Consider the following 19,357-nt stretch of genomic DNA (forward strand, 5'->3'; position numbering starts at 1 on the left):
TCTGATCTGGAATGGCAGTTCTCATGTTCTCTGGCGGCAATGCAAGGGCACCAAGTCAGTGCAAGATCCCAACAATAAGAACTGGGTCTGGGAAGGGGAGCATGGTTGAGTTTGGTTATGGGTTTACAATTGGTTATGCCTCAAGCTTGCCTCTATCACCTTATTATTTGAAGTTGCTATTGGCATATTTCAAAGAAACAAGCCAGATGAAGCTTTATGATGAGCCTACATCTGAGTTCTGAAAGTGCATAATAGGGATTATTTTAGGTATTAAAAATACGCATTTTTAAAAAATGCAAAAATATTTCCTAATGTTCCATTTTCATCCGTCTTCTTTGAAGTGCTGCAGAATCGCTTGTTTTTTATTCTTTTTCTTTTACCTTTAAAAAGTTACTAACTTACATGAGATGAGGTTGTAGCCACACTGGTCTAAGGACATAAGCAGACAACGTTCTTTGGGTAAATCTGATATCTTTTATTAGACCAATTCAAATAGTTGGAAAAATTCTTCTTTGCAAGCTTTTGGGTATAAGGTTGAGGAAGCATCTGCAATTGGTGTGTGCTCTTCCTGGATGGAATGAATAGTAAAGACACCAGCTGGTTTTTTAGCCAGTTTATCTAATAAAAAGATATCAGATTCACCCAAAGAACCTTGTCTCACTTAGATCAGTGGATTCAATCTCTGACATTTCTGCCATTAAGTGGATATTCTGACCTAGGTGACTGGAAGGTACTTGTTCTATTATTCTTCTATAGCTTTTATTTTCTCTATGACACTGCTCTCTGAGTTGTAACTTCCCTCATTTTCTTCATTCCTGGCTATACCAAAACCTTCATATTAACTATTTTCTTGCCCTCTCCATTTACCTCTACCCCACTCTAGCACATTTTTCATTCTTTTTCCCTAACCCATCTGTTTCCCTCACTCCCATGAAATCACCTTTTTTTGCTGTCTCTTTCTTCACTACAAGATGATGTGCCTGGTTGCACTCTAACTCCTCCCCACCCCACTAGTCCAAACTTGGAAGTGCTTTTGACAAGTTTATCTAGACACTTCCTGCCTCTGATCACATGAAACATAAGCCTATTGGGGGTATGGTGCAGATGTATGGCTTTATACTAGGGATTCTCAATCAGGGTGCTGCAGGGTGCTAGTTCTAAGGCAATATTAGCACTGTTAGGTATGCAAACACCTACACAACTCACACAATAAATCCAGAGATTTTAAATACAACTCCACAATGTCAAAAACATTCTGACTTGCTTTGGTCTTTGAGTTCTCTGCAATGGAAGAGTTGTTCTATTATTTTCCCACAATCAAAAAAAACAAATGAAAGAGTTGGGATTTTCCAAGAGGTAGGTTGAGTCTGAAAAGGTTAAGTAACACTATTATAGACAAGGGCCAGAAGAAACAGTTTTGGGAAGCTTCAGAGACAGTATTCAGGTGCAAGCTAAAGACAGGGAATCTTCCTTACACAACCAAAAATTAAGTCCTAGACCGAGGGCTCTTTCATACCTCCAGGGATAGCTAGTAAAAAGCTGTTTGTCCCCACTAAACCCCACTCAGCAGAAACACTGCGAGACATAGTAACTCTGATTCCTTTCCTCTGTGGTAACATAAAAGACTAAATTTCCTGCCCATCCAATCCAGTTTCTGATGACTTGGGATCAGGCTGGCTGAAGAAGTCCAAAACCTATGTGAACTGCAACATCTAAAGCATCTTCCTGTTTGGCATGTATTTAAAATCTGTCAAATATTGGAAAGAGTTGTATAAGAGAAAAAACAGGAAATAATCCTTCCTGATATTTGAAGGACTACATTACAGTTTTCATATTCTTGTCAATGGTGTCATATTATACCCAAAAGTATGACGTTTCCATAGTAACTGCTAAAGTGGCACTTTGCTTCCTGTTAAGCCAATTAAAAAACTCACTATTTGAGGTGAGAATAAGAAAGCTATACCTGACCCAATTTCACATTCTCCAGCTGGCTGCCCCAAGACTGACAAGTCTACACACTGCTCCTTCCCCATCCTGAAAAAGAGTCCTGGCCATCCAAACTTCTGACATTACTCCATCTTGTTAAAATGGTAACCAACTTTGAAATATGTGAATAACTTTTGGGGAAAAGGTTGAAACCTGGGTTCAGAGGATTCCATTTCTTTCTTAATGGGAACACTAATACAATCTAGTCACTAAAAGAATAAAAATATATTATCGATTTTTGCATTCCTCCACCTTCAAATTTGAGACAGCTCCTTTTAATTTACAGTCCAGATTTGCTCTAGTCCTTCTTTCCCCACTTCTGTAAAACCTCATCCACCAGAAATTCCTTCTCCTAAAAAGCTGTAGATATTCTGAGTACTAACTGTAAGATAAACCATTTGATTTCTGTTCATAGCCCTTTTTTCTTTCAATACAATGCTTTATAGTGAAGAAATGTTTCCCTCCTCCACCTTCCCACTTAAAACTTCCCTGTAAAAGGGCTTCCACTGTAAGAAAAGCGTCTAGTCAAACAAGAAGTCACCACCTCTTCTTTCTCCCTCCCAAGTTTTAGTGCATCTTCAGCAGAATGGTTAGACATCCCCCGATAGAAATAGTCACTTCTTTCAATCCTTGCAAATGCAAGCAGCAAGTGCAACTGCTAGTTACAGAGGCTACAAGATATTCATAGATTCTCTTTTTCATCTAAGTCTCTAAATATTTAATATCTATTGTCTGTGAAAATATTAATCACAGTATAATAAAAATAACGCAAGCTAACATCATATTAAATTACACAATGTGCATCTATGCTACTGAATGAGGTTCTTTACCTTTTGCCATGCAGGGTGTTAGCTTTGACAATCACAGTCACCCCTCCTGGCCTTAAAATTGTATCAATCTGATGGGAATACTTTTTTTCCAAAGGGGTGAGCCCACTGAAACACATTCACAGTGAAGCAAAAGTCTTAAGAGGAATGCAAGCTATTTGGTACTTTCCTTCCACTTCTCTAACAGAAGTTACTTTAACCAGGGTTCCCTATTCAATTATTCTTGGTCACTGTGATGTGTGAATTGGCCTGTCCCAACAAAATGTATATATTTTTTCCTTTATTAAGCATTTAAAAAGGAAATTACAATTAAAGGCAGAAGTTAGGATTTTTAGAAGCATCTAGTATTAGCATCTAGTATTAACCTAACCTTGAAAACTGCACATACTTTTCAGTGATACCCATTTGACCAGGGATGTCATACTCATCTAGCCCATTGCTGGGCTGGTCTGTGGACTGAGTTGAGACCATGCACCAGAGCCAGTGCACAAGGCAGTCCTGTGAGGCACCACATGCAGCCTGCCCCCCAAACCTTCTGTGCTGTGCTCAATGCCCACAGCGCCAGGTCCAGACCACATACCGTATGTAACCCCAAGCCCCCAGAGTGAGGCCAGTGTATACTGCATGCAGCACAGGAGGCTAGAATAGGGTGTGCACTGTTCTGCTGGACCAGACCTGCACCCTGGCTCTGGCATGGCCCAATCCAGACTGGCCCCAGATCCAAAACTAAGGGCTGGTACAGTGCAGGCTGGGGTCAGTCTAAGATCCACAGGCCAGATCACAGGACTTCATGGGTTGAATCTGGTCTGCAGGGTGCATGTTTGAAACCCCTGCATTAGCCCAAGTGTTCAAGCTGTAGAACCAGTCTAAGAAATACCACAAGGCAACACCATCTGCTACTGCTACAAGTAGAGTTAATATTACTTTGTATAGGTGCTGCAATGTGTGCTACAAATCAAAGCCATACTAAATGTGTCTGAGCACTTCTTAAGTTAAAAACCTAAAGAGACATTGTGGCTAGGGACAGACATTACACATAAACTGGTATAAGTGATCAGAAACTGGTTTAAACCTGTAACAGAACAGATGTTCAGTGCACATAAACCAGCTGAAATGTACCTGGTTGAATGTAGTATCAGACTTAACTGATTTGACTCAAACCAGTTTATGCAATGTCTGTCCCAGACCCCTTGCTGGTTTAAGTTAAGCCAAACAGCCCCAGCATTCTAGCATGCTCTCTGGGCTGGGTGGGGCTCTGTGCTCCACAGCAGAACTGGCCCCTCCTCTCTGCTCCCTGGCTGGAGCTCCAGAGACTGTGGGCTGCTTTCCCCCTCCCCTCACCACTCCCTGCTAGGAATCCCTCCCTACCCCCTGCCTTGCTGATGAGGTGTCTGTGTATTAGCTCAGAGACCACATGCTGGCTAGTCCTGAATCAACAGGTAGAATCAACAGGCAAAATCGAGAAGTAGCTGGTAATGTCCCACTGTTGTTTTCCTAATTGGGAGATAAACACTGTTATCAATTCCCTGCTGGGCTAGTCAGAGCATCCTGCCAGAGCCTGGGCATGTCCCTTTCAGCTCCATGTTCTAAAAGGAAGGGAAGGCTGCTCTAGCGCCCCCCCAGCTTCTATCCCGAGCCACTGCAAGCATGTGCCTGCATTTTTGGGATGTCTGTCCTGTTACAAAATTGATTTAGCCTAGCCTAGTTAGACTAACCTGCAAAGATTGAATCAATTCAGGCTCAGGCTTTTTGAATGTCTGTCCCTAGCCTAAACCATTTCAAAACCTCTATGACTTCATAACCAAGGCAGACACTCAAGTTCATAAAACCAAAATCAAAGTCCTGTCACCTGATTTTGTAATTCTATCATGCCAATATGATAGTTCACCTGTTATTTTGAAAATCAAGAGAAAATTAAAATCTACTGTTTTGGGTTCACTATCTGCTGCAGTGCTAATTATCTATAACCTCCATACCATTCAGCATCCCATACTAGTCTGCAAGGTTGTCTCTACAAAGCCCAAAGACAAGGATTCCCCGGTGTGGTAGATGAAGGACTCCAGATGGATTAAAAATATGAAGAAATAAGAACTACCTAGACTGCCACTCATGGTATCAAATTCATTACAAGCTCTCTCCTGAATACCACAAAATGTCTGCAGCTGAGAAACAATCTGGTCTCTGAAATAAAGCAGGGGCACAGAGTCGATATGCTGGAGGGTAGGTCTAGGATTCAGAGTGACCTAGACAAAATGGAGGATTGGGCCAAAAGAAATCTCATGAGATTCAACAAGGACAAGTGCAAAGTCCTACACTTAGGATGGAACAATCTCACGCACTGGTACAGGCTGGTAGGCTGGGCAGCAGCTCTGCAGAAAAGGACCTGGGGATTACAGTGGACAATAAGCTGAATACGAGCTAGCAATGTGCCCTTGTTGCAAAGAAAATAGCTAAAAGCTGCCATACAGAAGTGAGAAAGTGATATGTACGTGGTTGGATGGCCTAAGTATGCAATATTATTTAAATTTAAATTAACTGATGGAGAGTTAAAATTGGGCAGACGAATAGGAAAACTATTAAAACTCTCATATATATCTTGAGGATGTGTGTGTTTAATTATTTTATGCTATACTTAAAAAAGGAAAATCTCATTACATTTTATTCAAACCTTGGTGAAATAATGCAGACAAGATGAACTAAAATTCTACTAGTGATCCACTGATGGGCTCCACAATTTATTGATTATTCATTCTGCTGTAGAAGAGCTTGAAGGATGGATATTATGAATAACAAAAAGGTAGAATTCTGAAGTCCAATAAATCACATCATAATCATCTGTCTAGTGGTGTATAACCATTGAATAGATCAACCCAAAAGAAAGGAAATGATTAATTACACCTAAAAATGTAAGATATCCACCTGTGTGAGGGAGTAAAAGAAATATTTAAATACATATTCATGTATGCATATGTACACTATTTTATATAGGCATGCTTGCGTAAATATAGCAGCCCTATTATCAATAAATAGAGTTGGAGAGCAGGATAACAAACTTTTGCACTATTGACTATTCGGCAAAATGAGGCTCCCAGAGGCTCCCAAATAGTACAGACTAAGAATAATGGTGTCCTGCTCATAAACTAGACTTTCTTTCACTCAAATAGGCAGTGGAGGACAAGTGTTGGGATTCCAAGGGCAAAAAATCCAGGCCAGAACAGACAGTATTCTGACTCATTCATGCTTCATTCTGCAAAATTGAATGCAATAGGATACAGGTCATCTACCTTAGCTACAATAAAAATCCTACCCTAAAGCACGATCCTGTATAAATCTAAGAAAATGGGGTTGAACGAAAATCCCTCCACCTAAAGAGAAGCCCACGTAGCAACTGATTCACAACTGTCAACACCTGATGTGTCCTTGACTAATTTGAGGCAGTGCTTGAAGATGTTCCATTCTATTTTTCCTAGTGCATATGTTTGTTTCACCTGTGTAAGCAATACTGCTCTACAATGACTAACTCTATCTGACAGATACAAAATAGAGTGACACCATGGCATCAACTGGGGAAGAAAAAGCTTTCCTCTGCAGTGATTTCCACACACTCTGACAGGCCTTTACTATTCAGAAGAAGGGGCAAGTATTTAATAAAGAAAGATTTGTTCTAGCAGCCAACTAAATACCATGTATTTCACATGCTACAATCTCAGAAAGTACAGCAAAACCTGGCATGGCATCTGAATGTACCAAAAACTAGTCTTCCCATCAAAATATAATGCTACAGGCAGCAGAAGTGCAATATGTAAACACTTGTAGGGGACGTGGGGAAAAAGAAGTTCTCTTTGAGAGGGCAGCCCAACCATCAGTATCTCATCTGAAGAACACATTCATTTATTTCATTTACATGCCACCTCTTCCCATAAAAAAGCTCAGGACAGCTTATATGCAGCTCATCTGTATGAAATTGCTCTCTAGAAGCAGAATGCAGTAATATTGGGAACATCCTGGTCTTCAACAACCACCTCATAAGTCTGTCTCCCAGGATCAGTGTGCATCCCTCCTTGCCAAAATATTAGGTAAAGGTCTTTGGACATTAGAGATTTTTAGCTGGCATTCATAAAGACATCAAGATCCTGAAAACCATCTCACCTGGTAGGGGTAAGTAAACCTAGGTCTCTATTACCAACAGGTTGTTCCTCAAAGAGATGCAATCATGCACACGTAAACATGCTAGGTGCATTGGACATGCACCAGAAAAAGACAGAGACATCTTATCTTCAACATACCTACTACGTAGATATGATGAAGTACCAGAGTACTCATCTTACTTCCTAACGTTTGGTCAGGAAGCCTGCTTATATGTGGATATTGTTTTGATATTTCTTTTTACAGAACCTTACCTATAACATAAGAAATATTACTTACTTTTACCTTACTATTACCTGCAGGGGGAGGGAGACCATGGGGGGACACAGGATCAAGAAGCATACCACTGAGCAACCACAGGAAAAATCAAAGTAACAAAGTCCATTACTATTAGTGGTTTGGAGCCACTAAAAGCTAGATAGGGGAAGGGAGGGCCTTATTTAAAAGGAAAACTGATCTGGCCTAACAGTTTTTCAATTCAAACTGAAGTTCTTCATCTAAGTCACATCCTTTCAACAGGACAACCAGATGGAGATACCATTTTGGGACCCCCTCTCACTTTCACCTAATATCATTTGACAGACAAGAAGCAAGCCACATTCTGCCACTTCTTTGCCAACTTCTTCTACCCCAAAGTGGTTAGCAAAGGTTCATCAGCTATTCTTTGCTGTTTCTTCTTTTAACTCAAAGGAGACAAAGAACATCATTAATACAAATGAGGAATTACTTTTACAATGTTTGAACTGATGAGATCTTCAAACTTACTGGTCCACACCAAATTATAAATAATTTAATCTACATCTTAGAGTGTGATCTGCTTCCTTAGATCATGATGGTCTCCTTGATCTACCTAACAATATACCCTATTGTAGAAAAGAAAATATCCAAGTTATTTTTTTTTAGTAGAGAATGTTGCAACAGTCACCATCTCCCTCTTCTTTCCCTTCACTGAAAGAAGAGTTATGTGAGTCTAGATGATTGTTCCAATAGGTTAAACCAGCCACAAAATTATTCAAAGAGTCTTTCAGAATACTTAGAGATGGTCCTTTTGAGTGTGGCACATACATGGGTAACACACTGGGAAAGCTTTGGGCCTGAGGGAAAAAGACAGATAATGGAATTTAACAGAGGCAAAATGTCAAAAATGTATCTCTACATTTGAGGCCATGCAGAACTATATTGTGTACATCAGTATATACCAGTTTGTGCAATACACCTCAGGCGTATCTACAGGTGCAATGAATGTGACTGAATGTACTCTGGCTTAATCTGAGCCGAAGTAAAGTAATCCCAATGTCACCATCTACACATTTGTTTAAGCGCAGTAATTTACAGCGCTTCTAGATACCACTTGTATCTGATGGAACTATCCAACAACGCAGTAAATTAGTCTACTGAGCTCTAATTGCCACACACATGTAGATAGTGATGCTTTACTGCACAACAAATTAGTCTGCTGCACAGTTATGCATCTCATGTAGATGCAACCCTTATGACTTCCAAAGTTTTCAGGGTGGGAAAGGAGCAGCCTGTTGGGAACTTGAGAAATATAGTTCCCAGCAGCTCAGAGAGTCACACAGGCAAAGGACAGAGGCTGAAACAGTCTGATTTACTCCATGGGAAGAAACCAAATCTGCAGTGGAACCTGATACAGAGGACAAAAAACAATCCAGAGTCCTGACGTAAAATGGCAAAGCAACCAACTTCATGCCCCTGATAGCCTGCATATGGCTGAGACCATACAGACATTTTCACTGTGGATGAACAGGTACAGTGTTTGGGGAGAGGAGTCCCCTCCCAGGTGTCATCTTTGAGCAGGACAACAAGACTCCACTCCCAGGCTACTCGCTGTGAAGTAGGAGGGAAAACCACATTCTTCCTCAGAGCCACTAATGCCCTGCCAACTAGAATTGCCTAGCCCCACAGAGAAGGGCATTTCCCTCAGTTAGTCTTCTTTGGGCTCCTGAAACCAGTGAGCTGTGAACTGCAGCTGGTCCTGCCACCAAAGTGTTCAATAGTCTAATAGGAAGAAAAGAAGCCCTCAGGCTCCATATCCAGAGGAGGAGGCCTGAGTGTCAACCCAACCCTTCATGCTGGACTTTCATAGATTTCATAGACTTTAGGGGTAGAAAAGACCTCACAAGATCATCAGGTCCAGCTCCCTGCTCAAAGGGCAGGAAGTCAGCTGGGGTCAGATGAGCCCAGCAAGGTGAGCATCCAGGCATTTCTTTAACATACCCAGAGTAGGTGCTTACCTCATTTCTGGATGGAGTCTATTACAGACTTTGGAGACTCAGATGGTAAAGAAGTTTTTCCTCATGTCCAGTCTAAAATGGTCTTCCAGCAATTTGTTACCAATAGACCTTGTCTTCCCTTGGGGTGCCCTGGCAAACAAACACTCTCCCAGTTCCTGATGCACACCCTTTATAGCCTTATAGGCTGCCACCAAGTCTCCCCTGAGATTTCTCTTCTCCAGGCTGAAGAGTCCCATGCATCTCCTCCTAAGGCTCTCTTGACCTCTTATCATGCATGTGGCTCTTCTCTGGACTCTCTCAAGCTTCTCCACGTGCTTTCTAAAGTGTGGAGCCCAAAACTGGATGCAACCAGTTGAGGCCTCACCAAGGTCAAATAAAGCCAGAGGATGACTTTTTGCATCTTACTTGAAATGCATCATTAGATGCAACCCAGAGTTTTATTTGCTTTTCCAGCTGTGGCATTGCATTGGTGGCTCATGTTCATATTGTGTTCAATCATGACCCCCAAGTCTCTTTTGGTCATGATGCTAGTAAGTGTAGCACCTTTCCTTTCCCTTGAGCAGGAAGCTGAGGAAAAACCATATAGGATCTACTATATATCTGAAGGATATGGGGATACCTGTGTCTAGATCCATGGTTCTCAGCCTTTTTATACTCAAAGATTCAAAGCATCCCTCAGAAAATACCAGCTTAGTTTTCACTCATTTTTTGAGTACAAACTAACTGTAGAATAATTCTTCTGTTGCAAAAAACTCAGGAAGACTACAACAGGGCAAAATGTTTTTAACACCTGGATTCCTCCTTGAAGTCTCTGGGGTTGTCCTGTGAATTACGCTTGTACACTAACAGTGCTAACATTGCATAACACATTGAGGCACACTTGACAGGATCTCAGGGTACCCCAGGGTGCCATGGCACCCTGGTTGAGAAACACTAGTTTAGATACATGAAAGAGACTCTGGGGAGGGAAGCACATGAAAATGCACTTTGTGTAAGCAACAGTCAAGTCTTCAACCTTTTGTTATTTTGCAATATAGCTGTATCAATTGTTCAGCTAGCCATATTATAACTCCAGTACAACAACAGTATGTACCCAAACCATATGATACCATCTCTTCTACATCAGATATCAGATTCAAACTACATACAGCTATTTGAGGGATACTTTTATAACATCTATACTATTCAGTATCCAATGCTAGTCTGCAAGGTTGGCTCTGCAAGGTTGGCTCTCTATAAATAAGGATTCCTCAGGGTAGTTGGTGAAAGACCAAAGACAATTTTTTTTAAAATGTGGAAATTGGGGCTACTTGGATTGCCACTCATGGTATCAAATCTATGAGAGAGCAGTCTAAACACAAAGGCCTAATATTTTCTCTTATTTGCTTTTCTTGATTCCTTCACTGCCAGTTCCTTCCCCAGTGCCTGTTCTTCTTACTTTTAAGTTAACCTCATTCTTTCCTCTAAAAACAGTTCTTTTATAACATTTTATGCTTTTATTACTTTTAACTTGTAATGTCCTAGATGTCAGATTCTTCAAATTATTGTATTCACCATACTACTAGTTGCCAGTTCCACATGTACTGAATCCAGTTTGAATCCAATAACAAATAGGCTAACAGCTGACAGCCATTAGCCAAAGGACCACAGAGGTATTAAGACTAAAACCTCATTTGTTCCAAGACTTCAGACACTAAGGCATGTAGAAAGGAGACTAGAAAACTCTACCACACTTGGTAATCGGGGTGCCACAGGAGAGGGCTTTAGAACTAAGGGTGCATGGATAATTTTTATTCCCATAGCTGTAGTGTAAAAATTCAATGCATAGCCAATTTTGCAAATGTATTCATTGTGAGCTTTCAGGCTGAAATACGCATTGCCATATTAAACAGGTAAACCTTATCTGGCCAGAAGGTAAATTGAGTTTCCAATTAAGAATAACCATTTAAGTTTCTTGCAGCTGTTGCATTCATTGGTTCAGAGTATTAGAGTCTATCTTTCAGATGCTTAGGGGAAAAATCTCATGCATTATTCAGTTATCAAATGTCATACATACTTCAATATTTAATAGAATAGACCTGTTTCACAAACCTGGCTTTGTCTAAGATACGCTTCTCATTAACCAATAAAACATCAACCAAAAGCTCAAAAATTAAATTTCTTTGCATCAGATGTCATCGCAAAGTGATGAGACAGAAAGTCACTCTAAAAAAAGTAATCTTTTCACTTTTGGTTTTACAGAACCATTTTAATACAATACCTATGATACTGCTGTTGATAGCAAAACAAAGCTCAGGGATTGTTTTCAACTGAAAAAAAACATATGCACATTCTCGATATGTTGGGGGGGGTTGTTGTTTTTTTCTGTCCAACACCCAAGAGTTTGCTTTTCTTAATTACTTTTTACAAAATCATTAATGTCTGTCTTATCTACTATTTGCTTCAAAGGATGACTCCTTAAGTTATTAGCAAAATCATAAACCTAACTCCAGCATTTAACAAAATCAGATTTATTCACAATTATGGATGCAGCTGCCATCCATTTACGCTATGCTGCCATACTAGAGACTTAGAATCAAAAATGCCTCTTTCCATTTGCGTTGGTGAGAATAAGCTTGTGTACATCTTCTGGACAAGGTAAGGATGTGTTCAGACTTGCTTTCTTGCCCATACTAGTCAATCCTCCACACTGAAAACCCCTAAATTCACCTCTCAGGGTGACTACAATTAAGCTTACAGGATATATTTAGCTTCCAGCTTCTCACTTCAGCTGCTACTCATCTGTCTGCATGGTAAATGTGTAGTGTAGGTACAACATACAACCTTGAATACAAGCAGCCCATAACCGGCTTTCCCCTTACCAGGCCTTCTGCACACCTCCCCCCCATCTATCATGCAATCCTCCATAGCTGATTATATTCACCTGTTCAATATTTAACTTATTTCCCTCATGAGTCAGTCTCAGCCCCTTGAAGAACTCCTATCAGCTCTATTTAACTACTCTTTAACCTTTACTCTGATCCCAACATGAAAAGATACTCCCAGTATGCCATCAGCTAGCCAGAGCAACATATCTCTTCCTTGTGAATCTCTGGAGGGAATACAATAAACACTGACTACAGATTAGTTATCATTTACAATGCAATTTTGAGCCAGATTCCTCAGCTGTGCATTCACAGGCTTTGATTGCAGTACTTTACTTAGATAGAGTCACCCATATCAAACACTGCACTGAAAAACAAACAATGCTAACCTGGGATCCAGTAATGCACCTGTTAGTCCTCCAGCTATACAGAGCTCAAACAGACACCCATCAGAGGTTTAAGAACTAAACCTGGCAGATCCCATGAGTCTATTCTTCTTTAACAGAGCCTTTACAGAAAGGAAGAGGGAGAGGAAAGTTTCCAAAACATGACCACAGTTATGTGCTACACTGCACAACAAACTCACAGCAATCTGCTTAGCAAGATATTCCACCAGAGGTCCTAACTTATTTCTCCAAGGACCTACATTTGAGCAGCAGAGTCATGGGTAGCCTCACAGGAAAGGAAGCAGAGCAAAGGGACCCATAAGCCAGTAAGGACTACCTGCCATCAACCTACCTATGTTTTTGGGAGAGGTTCTATTGAAAGCCCACAGTTCAAGCACACAAATCCCCACATAGGCACATGACTCCATGTGGACTTCTGCAACAGCCTCTATGTAGTGGCAATGTAGGCCCAGATAGCAGTTATGGTCCTTGTTAAAGACAGGAACCCATGCTTGTGCCTCTTACAACACAAGATCCTCTGCAAGTGTTTAATCAGGCACAAGGAACTCTTCAAACCTGCTTCTCCACTCCTTCCACTGCAGTACCAGAGCTTACAGAAGTTCAAGAACTGCAACTGTCTACAAGACTTTACAAGTTTGGACAGCTGTGGGGGGACTTCAGCATATAAGAGGTGAAAAGGGAGAGAAAAACAGGACAGACAATGCAAACAGCAGATATCACTATCACTGATGTTACCAGCAGTCTTGTTTTGTCTTTTCTTCTTCAAAATAGCATGCTAGCTGTAGGTTTAGTTTGCACTTTAGTTTTCTAGTTTGCACCTTGCTTGGACGTTTATCGTTAGCCATATCAGAAGGTCTAACTGTAATATTGTGAAGTTCTTCCTTCACTGAATGGGGAAGTAGAATAAGGTGGGATATTTAATTACTTGTTGATTCTCACTCAACAGTAAGGAAATAGGAAGCAAATTCTTTGCCCGTTGTTTTTTACTGAAGAACTGAAAAACAGTAAGCAACCCACCCATGCCATTAAAAGGCACCCCTTTTCCCCAAACCAGCAAGCAAAGAAAGTTTCATTAAAACTGACTTGGAATGTGGTCAGTAAATCTACCCTTACCCAACGTGATACAGAAAAATTGACCTGTCCTAAAATACTTTATGAACATCAGTAATCCTTTCAACCTGACCTTTCTAAAAATTATGCAGAATAGAAATTTTAAATCCCTGACATATATTAGTACAGCATGCTCCATGGTATTTTGCAATAAAACACAAGCATTAGTAATCACTTTCTCATTACAACTGCCACATGGATCCTGCAAGTGACCATAAAGATCATCCCTAAATACCAATGATTTCCTTGACTATTGGCCCATTTTGCTTAAAGGGATGCCTTCCAGTCATAAAAAATCGAAGTACATAGATGTCAGAACTCCTTAGAACCCAGACACTGTGCAAGCCTTGCCAGAACTCCCCATCCCCAACATCACTACAGACCACATTATCATTGGACTGGATAACATGGATTATAACATCTGGGGTTCATTAACTTACAACAGCACCAATGTCATATACACCATCACCTGCTCAAAGTGCCCCTCTCCTGTCTACATTGGACACATGGGGCAATCCCTACGTGAAAGAATGAACAAACACTGATCTGACGTCAGCTGCAGAAATACATGCAGGCCCGTGGCAGGACTCTTTAAACTCCCTAGACATTCCATCGCTGTCCTCAGGCTAGCTGTTCTTAGGCTCCTATACACGTGTAAGGAGGTTGCTCCAATGCACTGTAATTACAGCACATTGGAGCAAACTCGATTAATCAAGTCTGCTTGAGTGTGGTAATTACTGAGCTACAGCAGACTCCAGCATCACATGTATTAGTGTCCCCATGCTGAAAAATGGTGGCAGGGTGCTCTAAACTAAAGCTTGTTTGACGAGCTTTAGTTCAAAGTGCCCTGCCGCCATTTTTCAGTGCAGGGACACTGATGCACATGATGCTCCAGGTTCTTTAATTAGCACAACTCTTGGAGCTGTGCTAATTAAAGCACCCCCCATCCCACCTCCTGAAGCACATCTATAAACACCCCAAAACTTCAAAAAAAAACTCAACAGCAAAACTGTGGAACAAGAATGTTCCATGTTCTATGCACGTCCTTTCACAGCATCTGATGAAGTGAGCTTGGGGTCACAAAAGCTCAATATATATAACTTGCTATATAAAGCTTGGTTTACATATAAATAAAATTACAAACACACGTTTGTGAGCTGTGTTAGTCTGAAGTCAAGTAGAAGTCAGGGTAGATTTGTATCTTACAGACTAATAAATGAAGAGGCTGAGAGACAGACAGAAAGACAAAGATCTACTTTGGTTAGTCTATAAAGGTACAAATGTCTGCTTCCTTCTCAAACACAAATTAACATGGCTAACTATATCTCAGAACTCCCCATGCTGGTGTTACTGAGCCCACACCTGTGGCCCAACAAAGTTCTGCAGAAAGAAACAGGACCTCTGTCTGGTGTCTTTAGGGGGGTCTTTCTTTCAATGGCTCACACAAATCCTAGCACCACTCATAAGTAGTTACTACACAGGAGAACTGATCAAAAAAACAACTGCCAAAGAGTTGTACACAAAAAGATCCATAACATACTGTACATGTGGTATATTTGCTCTTATTTTTAACTCTAAGAATTATCAGAGAATTATCAGAGGTCAACAACTACAAAGAAATGCCCGCTCTGCTAATACAGGTAAAGCATATTTAAACATGTATATCTAAGTACTGAAGCTTTTCAGAGATGTTTATCACAGTAGCAGCATCCATATTATACTGAGCAGTTATTAAGGAGAATATATACCCTATTTGCTCATTGAAGATAAAAATGTTCCAAGTTTATTGCTAAACTTAGGGATATTTCATGGTAGCATCATGGCTCTGACCATACTAATAGGTATGTGCGCTTAAAAGTGTGCAACTTATTAAAATCAACAGGTTTATGAACATGTACAGGTTTTTCCAAGATGATGGGTTAAGATATCAGACAATCGGCAGTTATTGCTATTTTCTGAAGTCCCAAAAATGTACAATAATTGTCATAATAACAATAAATGCATGTCTTCACATACCCTGATAAGGCAGAAATGTTAACACCAGAAACAAGCATTTACCTCATACAAAACAGTTGTATTTCCATGCAGGAGAGGTCCATAACAAATATAGGAATGGCCAACTACCCAACCTAAATCAGAAGCTGCCCACCACACCTGAAATGGATAGAAGAAAGAAAGAAAAACTATATATGTGTTTGGTTGTCTTTAAAAAAAGTTTTAATGAACACAACTACAATTTAAACTGGCAGTTACCTCTCCAGGTTTGAGTCCATATATAGCTGACATGGTCCAGTTCAACATAACTGCATAGCCCCCCGTTGGTCTAACAACACCCTAAACGAAAAAATATAAAATCATGCTCAATTACAAGGCAAACAGACATGACTCTTCCTTCCATGAGGAAATTATTCTCTACAATACAAATTAGCTGAAAAGGTAAAGTTGTCTTGCTACGACTTCCAGTTCTCTGCCACATCAGAATAACATAAGGGCCTGATACTACAAATATGTGCTTGTGCCAGTAGTCCCACTAAAAGAATGCCAAATATGATTAGAAGCAACTTTTCATTAGCATGCAGAGGGATCACATAAACAAAACAAAACAAAACAAAAACTAAAGCTGAAGCTGAAGGCAACTGCTTGCAAAAGACCACTACCAGGATAAACCTCTCTTCAAAATAGGATTGTCATGCATTCCATCAACAGATATTAATAGGAGGTAAAAACAAAAAAGTGAAGAAGTATGTGAGCTGTAACAGGATGGAGAGCATAAAGGTCTCCCTTTTCAACAATACAGAGGAATGTCTCCTCTACCATAAAACATTAGCACCACTCTACAGAACATACTTTTGCCAACAATTACATCTCATGCCTTGTTATATTAACCACCAAAAGTTGCTTCTAGGACGTAGGATTTTGAAATCTTTAAGAGTATTGATCCTGTCTCCATTCATTTATGCAAGATCGTGTGCAATATGTGACAATAACTGTGCATGTTGCTGTAAAAATGTATTATTTTTTTCTTCCAAAATAGAGAAAAATTCCTGATTCTTCACTCTGTGCTTTGATGTACTAGACTACTATCCACATGTGAAAGCCTCCTGGTGAGTGAGAATAAAAGATACTTCACTGCTTTTTAATTGGATTTTCTCTTGCTAGACTGGCACCCAGTCACCTGGCCCTTCTCTAACCATATACCCTTTTGTGTTAGCCATTGTTATGGACTCTCTATTTTCATCATTCCTTCTCCCAATCTTCCATTTCCTACCTTGTGTGAAATTTTGGTCTTGGTTGTTCATTTTATGTTACATTAACATTTCCTTCTCGTTTCAAGTGATCCAACATAAAAATGAGCTCAACACACTGACCTAACTCAATAACCAGCATTACACAGCCCTTTTCTCATCCCTTGTAATACGGAGCAACAAACAGTTGCAGTGTCAGATGGAGACAAGCAAGATGGATGGAAAGGAACGTAACTAGTGCCAAAGGAGCCAAATTTCCACAGCAGTGTGTCTCTACTCTCCCCCTTCCTCTGTATACCAAAGCCCAGTACAACAGTGTAATATTACTATCCTATTATGGGTGTTTTCTGCAAAGATATACATTTCTGGGAAAGTCTAACTGGTAAAAACTTTTCGTGTAGTTTCATATACTTCTTCTGCACTTGTCAAAGAAGTTGTGAGGTTTCTCTGAATTCTGCTTTTATTTTTCCCATTTAAAATGAGGTATTTCAATAAAGAAGTCTCAAACTCCCACTGAATTGTAACAAATATTTCTATCCATGAAAGAAGCTCAATATTAACATGGGGATGAATTTTTACAAACTCAATATTAACAAAATCCATCATTCAGTTTTCTTATATTTCTTGAATGATTTAAAGAATGACCAGGATATGTCTTATTTTGACAAAAATACATCATAATAAAAGTCTTAATCTGCCTCTTGAAGACTATTTACAGAATAAAGAGCGAAGTCGTAAGGGATCACATTACAAGAATATGTGTGCACATACTTATCTATATTCATACTTTCACAGCTTTCTTTCAATTTTAAACCTTATATACAGATGGATAGATTATACAATATTAAGGAAAGTGCAACATTTCAGCCTGAAAACAAAATACAAGGGTTCTTGTAGCAGGATGAAGTTGGGTGTTGTTTTAGTGCCCTCCTCTGGTCCTTCACTCCTGCCCACCTGGTCCCTGGGCCCTTCCTCCTCACTCACCTACTACGCCTTTTATGTTTCTAGAAATAAATGTTTTGAGGTTGCCTAGGACCCCAGGAGTCTCACAGGTCTAGGTCCGAACACTGTTTTCTTCTAAACACTGGATGCCTTAAAGGCTGTATTCATGGCCTCCAACCACCTCTACAGCCACATCCATATCTTACATGTGTCAACAATCAGTCACTTCAATGGACTCTCAGTCCAAGTCCAATCCCTTGCCTCTTCAGGTCTTTATGTCTTCTGGCCTTGGTTCCCACCTCCTCCAGCTAACCTTTCCAGCTTGGGCCCACCCCAGCAGGCTCAAGCTTCTCCATGCATCTCTGGCACTACTGGGACACCCGCCTCCCCTTTTCTAGTCCCAACCTGGTGCTCCTGTTAGTAAACAAACTGAAAGTCTGGCTCCCTCCTTAACCCAAAAACATACCTATCTCAGGAGCGCAATGAAAGAAAAGGGTACATTGTCTCTAACTCACACAGCCTCAGGTCGAGCAGGTCACAGCCAGCAGAAAACTAGTCAGTCAATTTGGGCAAATGAAGCCCACCTGGGTAACCCACCCCTGGGCTTCTCACTTTACTGCTCAGCTCAAGTCCAATCCCCTGCCAGGGTCCCTCAGCACGCAGTCTCTCTTTCTTCCTTGTGAGAGGCCTCAGTTCATCCTCAGGGCTTTCTCCCATGACTGGCCACAGCTTGCTTTCTGTTCCCTTGCATATGCTCTAACTTCTGAGCAAGCCCTTATCTCACCCTTTTCATTATGACCTGCAGAAAATTACTCCACAGCCCCAAGGTGATAGTCTGATTAACAGTCAATCAGCAGCTCCTTCCTTCTTCCCTCCTGCCTGTGCTGTCTAGTATTTATCTTGCCCACTTGTTTACTCACACAGCAGCCTTTACAATGAGTCTGATCCTTTTTTTGTAAGAGGAGCCTCCAGCTCTCTGCTACAGATCTTCAGAAAGTAATGGGGATGTCCAAATAAAACCATTTTGTGTGCAATGATCATTTGTGCATCACTTTTCTACACAGCCACAAATGATGGGTGTGTTTGACAATACCATGACCAGTGTTTCCCACTATGTATTTTCCCACTCTTGCATATACAATAGTTTTATTTTGAAATTGCTATTACTTTCTGAAAGACCCTCATACACGGTGACCTAAATTATCCAGACATCTGCAAGGAAAGCAGTCAGCCAGGTCTGACCACTCACGTAGGTTCCTAGCCAAGTTACAGGACCTCCACCTAACCCAGGAGGGGCACAGTCCCACTAGAGGAAATGAATTGTTGGACCTGGTCCTGGCCACAGGCAATGACATGGTGAGGGGACTGCGGGTTCTTGACCACCTGGGCGATAGCGATCATCGCCTACTCGAATTCACCATCCAGCACAGGGTGCCAAAGGCCTGCAGCAAGGCAGCAGGAGAGCACACAAGCCTCCGTGGCTCACCAAAAGCATCCGGGAATATCTCCTTGCTAAAAAGGAGGCTTACACCCAATGGAAAGAAGGGGTCATCACCAGGGAGGTCTATTCTGCAG

At 40.7% G+C, this 19,357-nt stretch overlaps 1 protein-coding gene and 1 long non-coding RNA gene across 5 annotated transcripts in view; one reads left to right on the forward strand and one right to left on the reverse strand.

Moving 5' to 3' along the window:
* ACSS3 (acyl-CoA synthetase short-chain family member 3) overlaps positions 1-19,357 on the reverse strand; it is a 178,383-nt gene that overhangs the window by 111,882 nt on the left and 47,144 nt on the right. For 3 of the 4 annotated variants that reach the window (XR_002102507.1, XR_002102506.1, XM_019543147.1), the window contains exons 6-7: positions 15,849-15,929; positions 15,654-15,749 (exon numbers count right to left, since the gene is read on the reverse strand). The exons of the other annotated variant lie outside the window; for it this stretch is intronic. Coding sequence is in view for 1 of the 3 variants with exons in the window: in XM_019543147.1 (XP_019398692.1) it covers positions 15,654-15,749; positions 15,849-15,929 (177 nt within the window). In the remaining 2 variants the exon portion in view is untranslated. The remainder of the gene's footprint in view (positions 1-15,653; positions 15,750-15,848; positions 15,930-19,357) is intronic. 4 annotated transcript variants of the gene reach the window in all.
* On the forward strand, positions 549-14,328 carry LOC109315455. The gene is made up of 3 exons (XR_002102508.1): positions 549-559; positions 3,457-3,462; positions 14,236-14,328. It is a non-coding gene; the product is annotated as an uncharacterized LOC109315455 (long non-coding RNA).

This window comes from Crocodylus porosus, unplaced genomic scaffold (genome assembly GCF_001723895.1).
Source record: "Crocodylus porosus isolate Cpor-Errol unplaced genomic scaffold, CroPor_comp1, whole genome shotgun sequence".
NCBI classification, from domain to species: Eukaryota; Metazoa; Chordata; order Crocodylia; family Crocodylidae; genus Crocodylus; species Crocodylus porosus.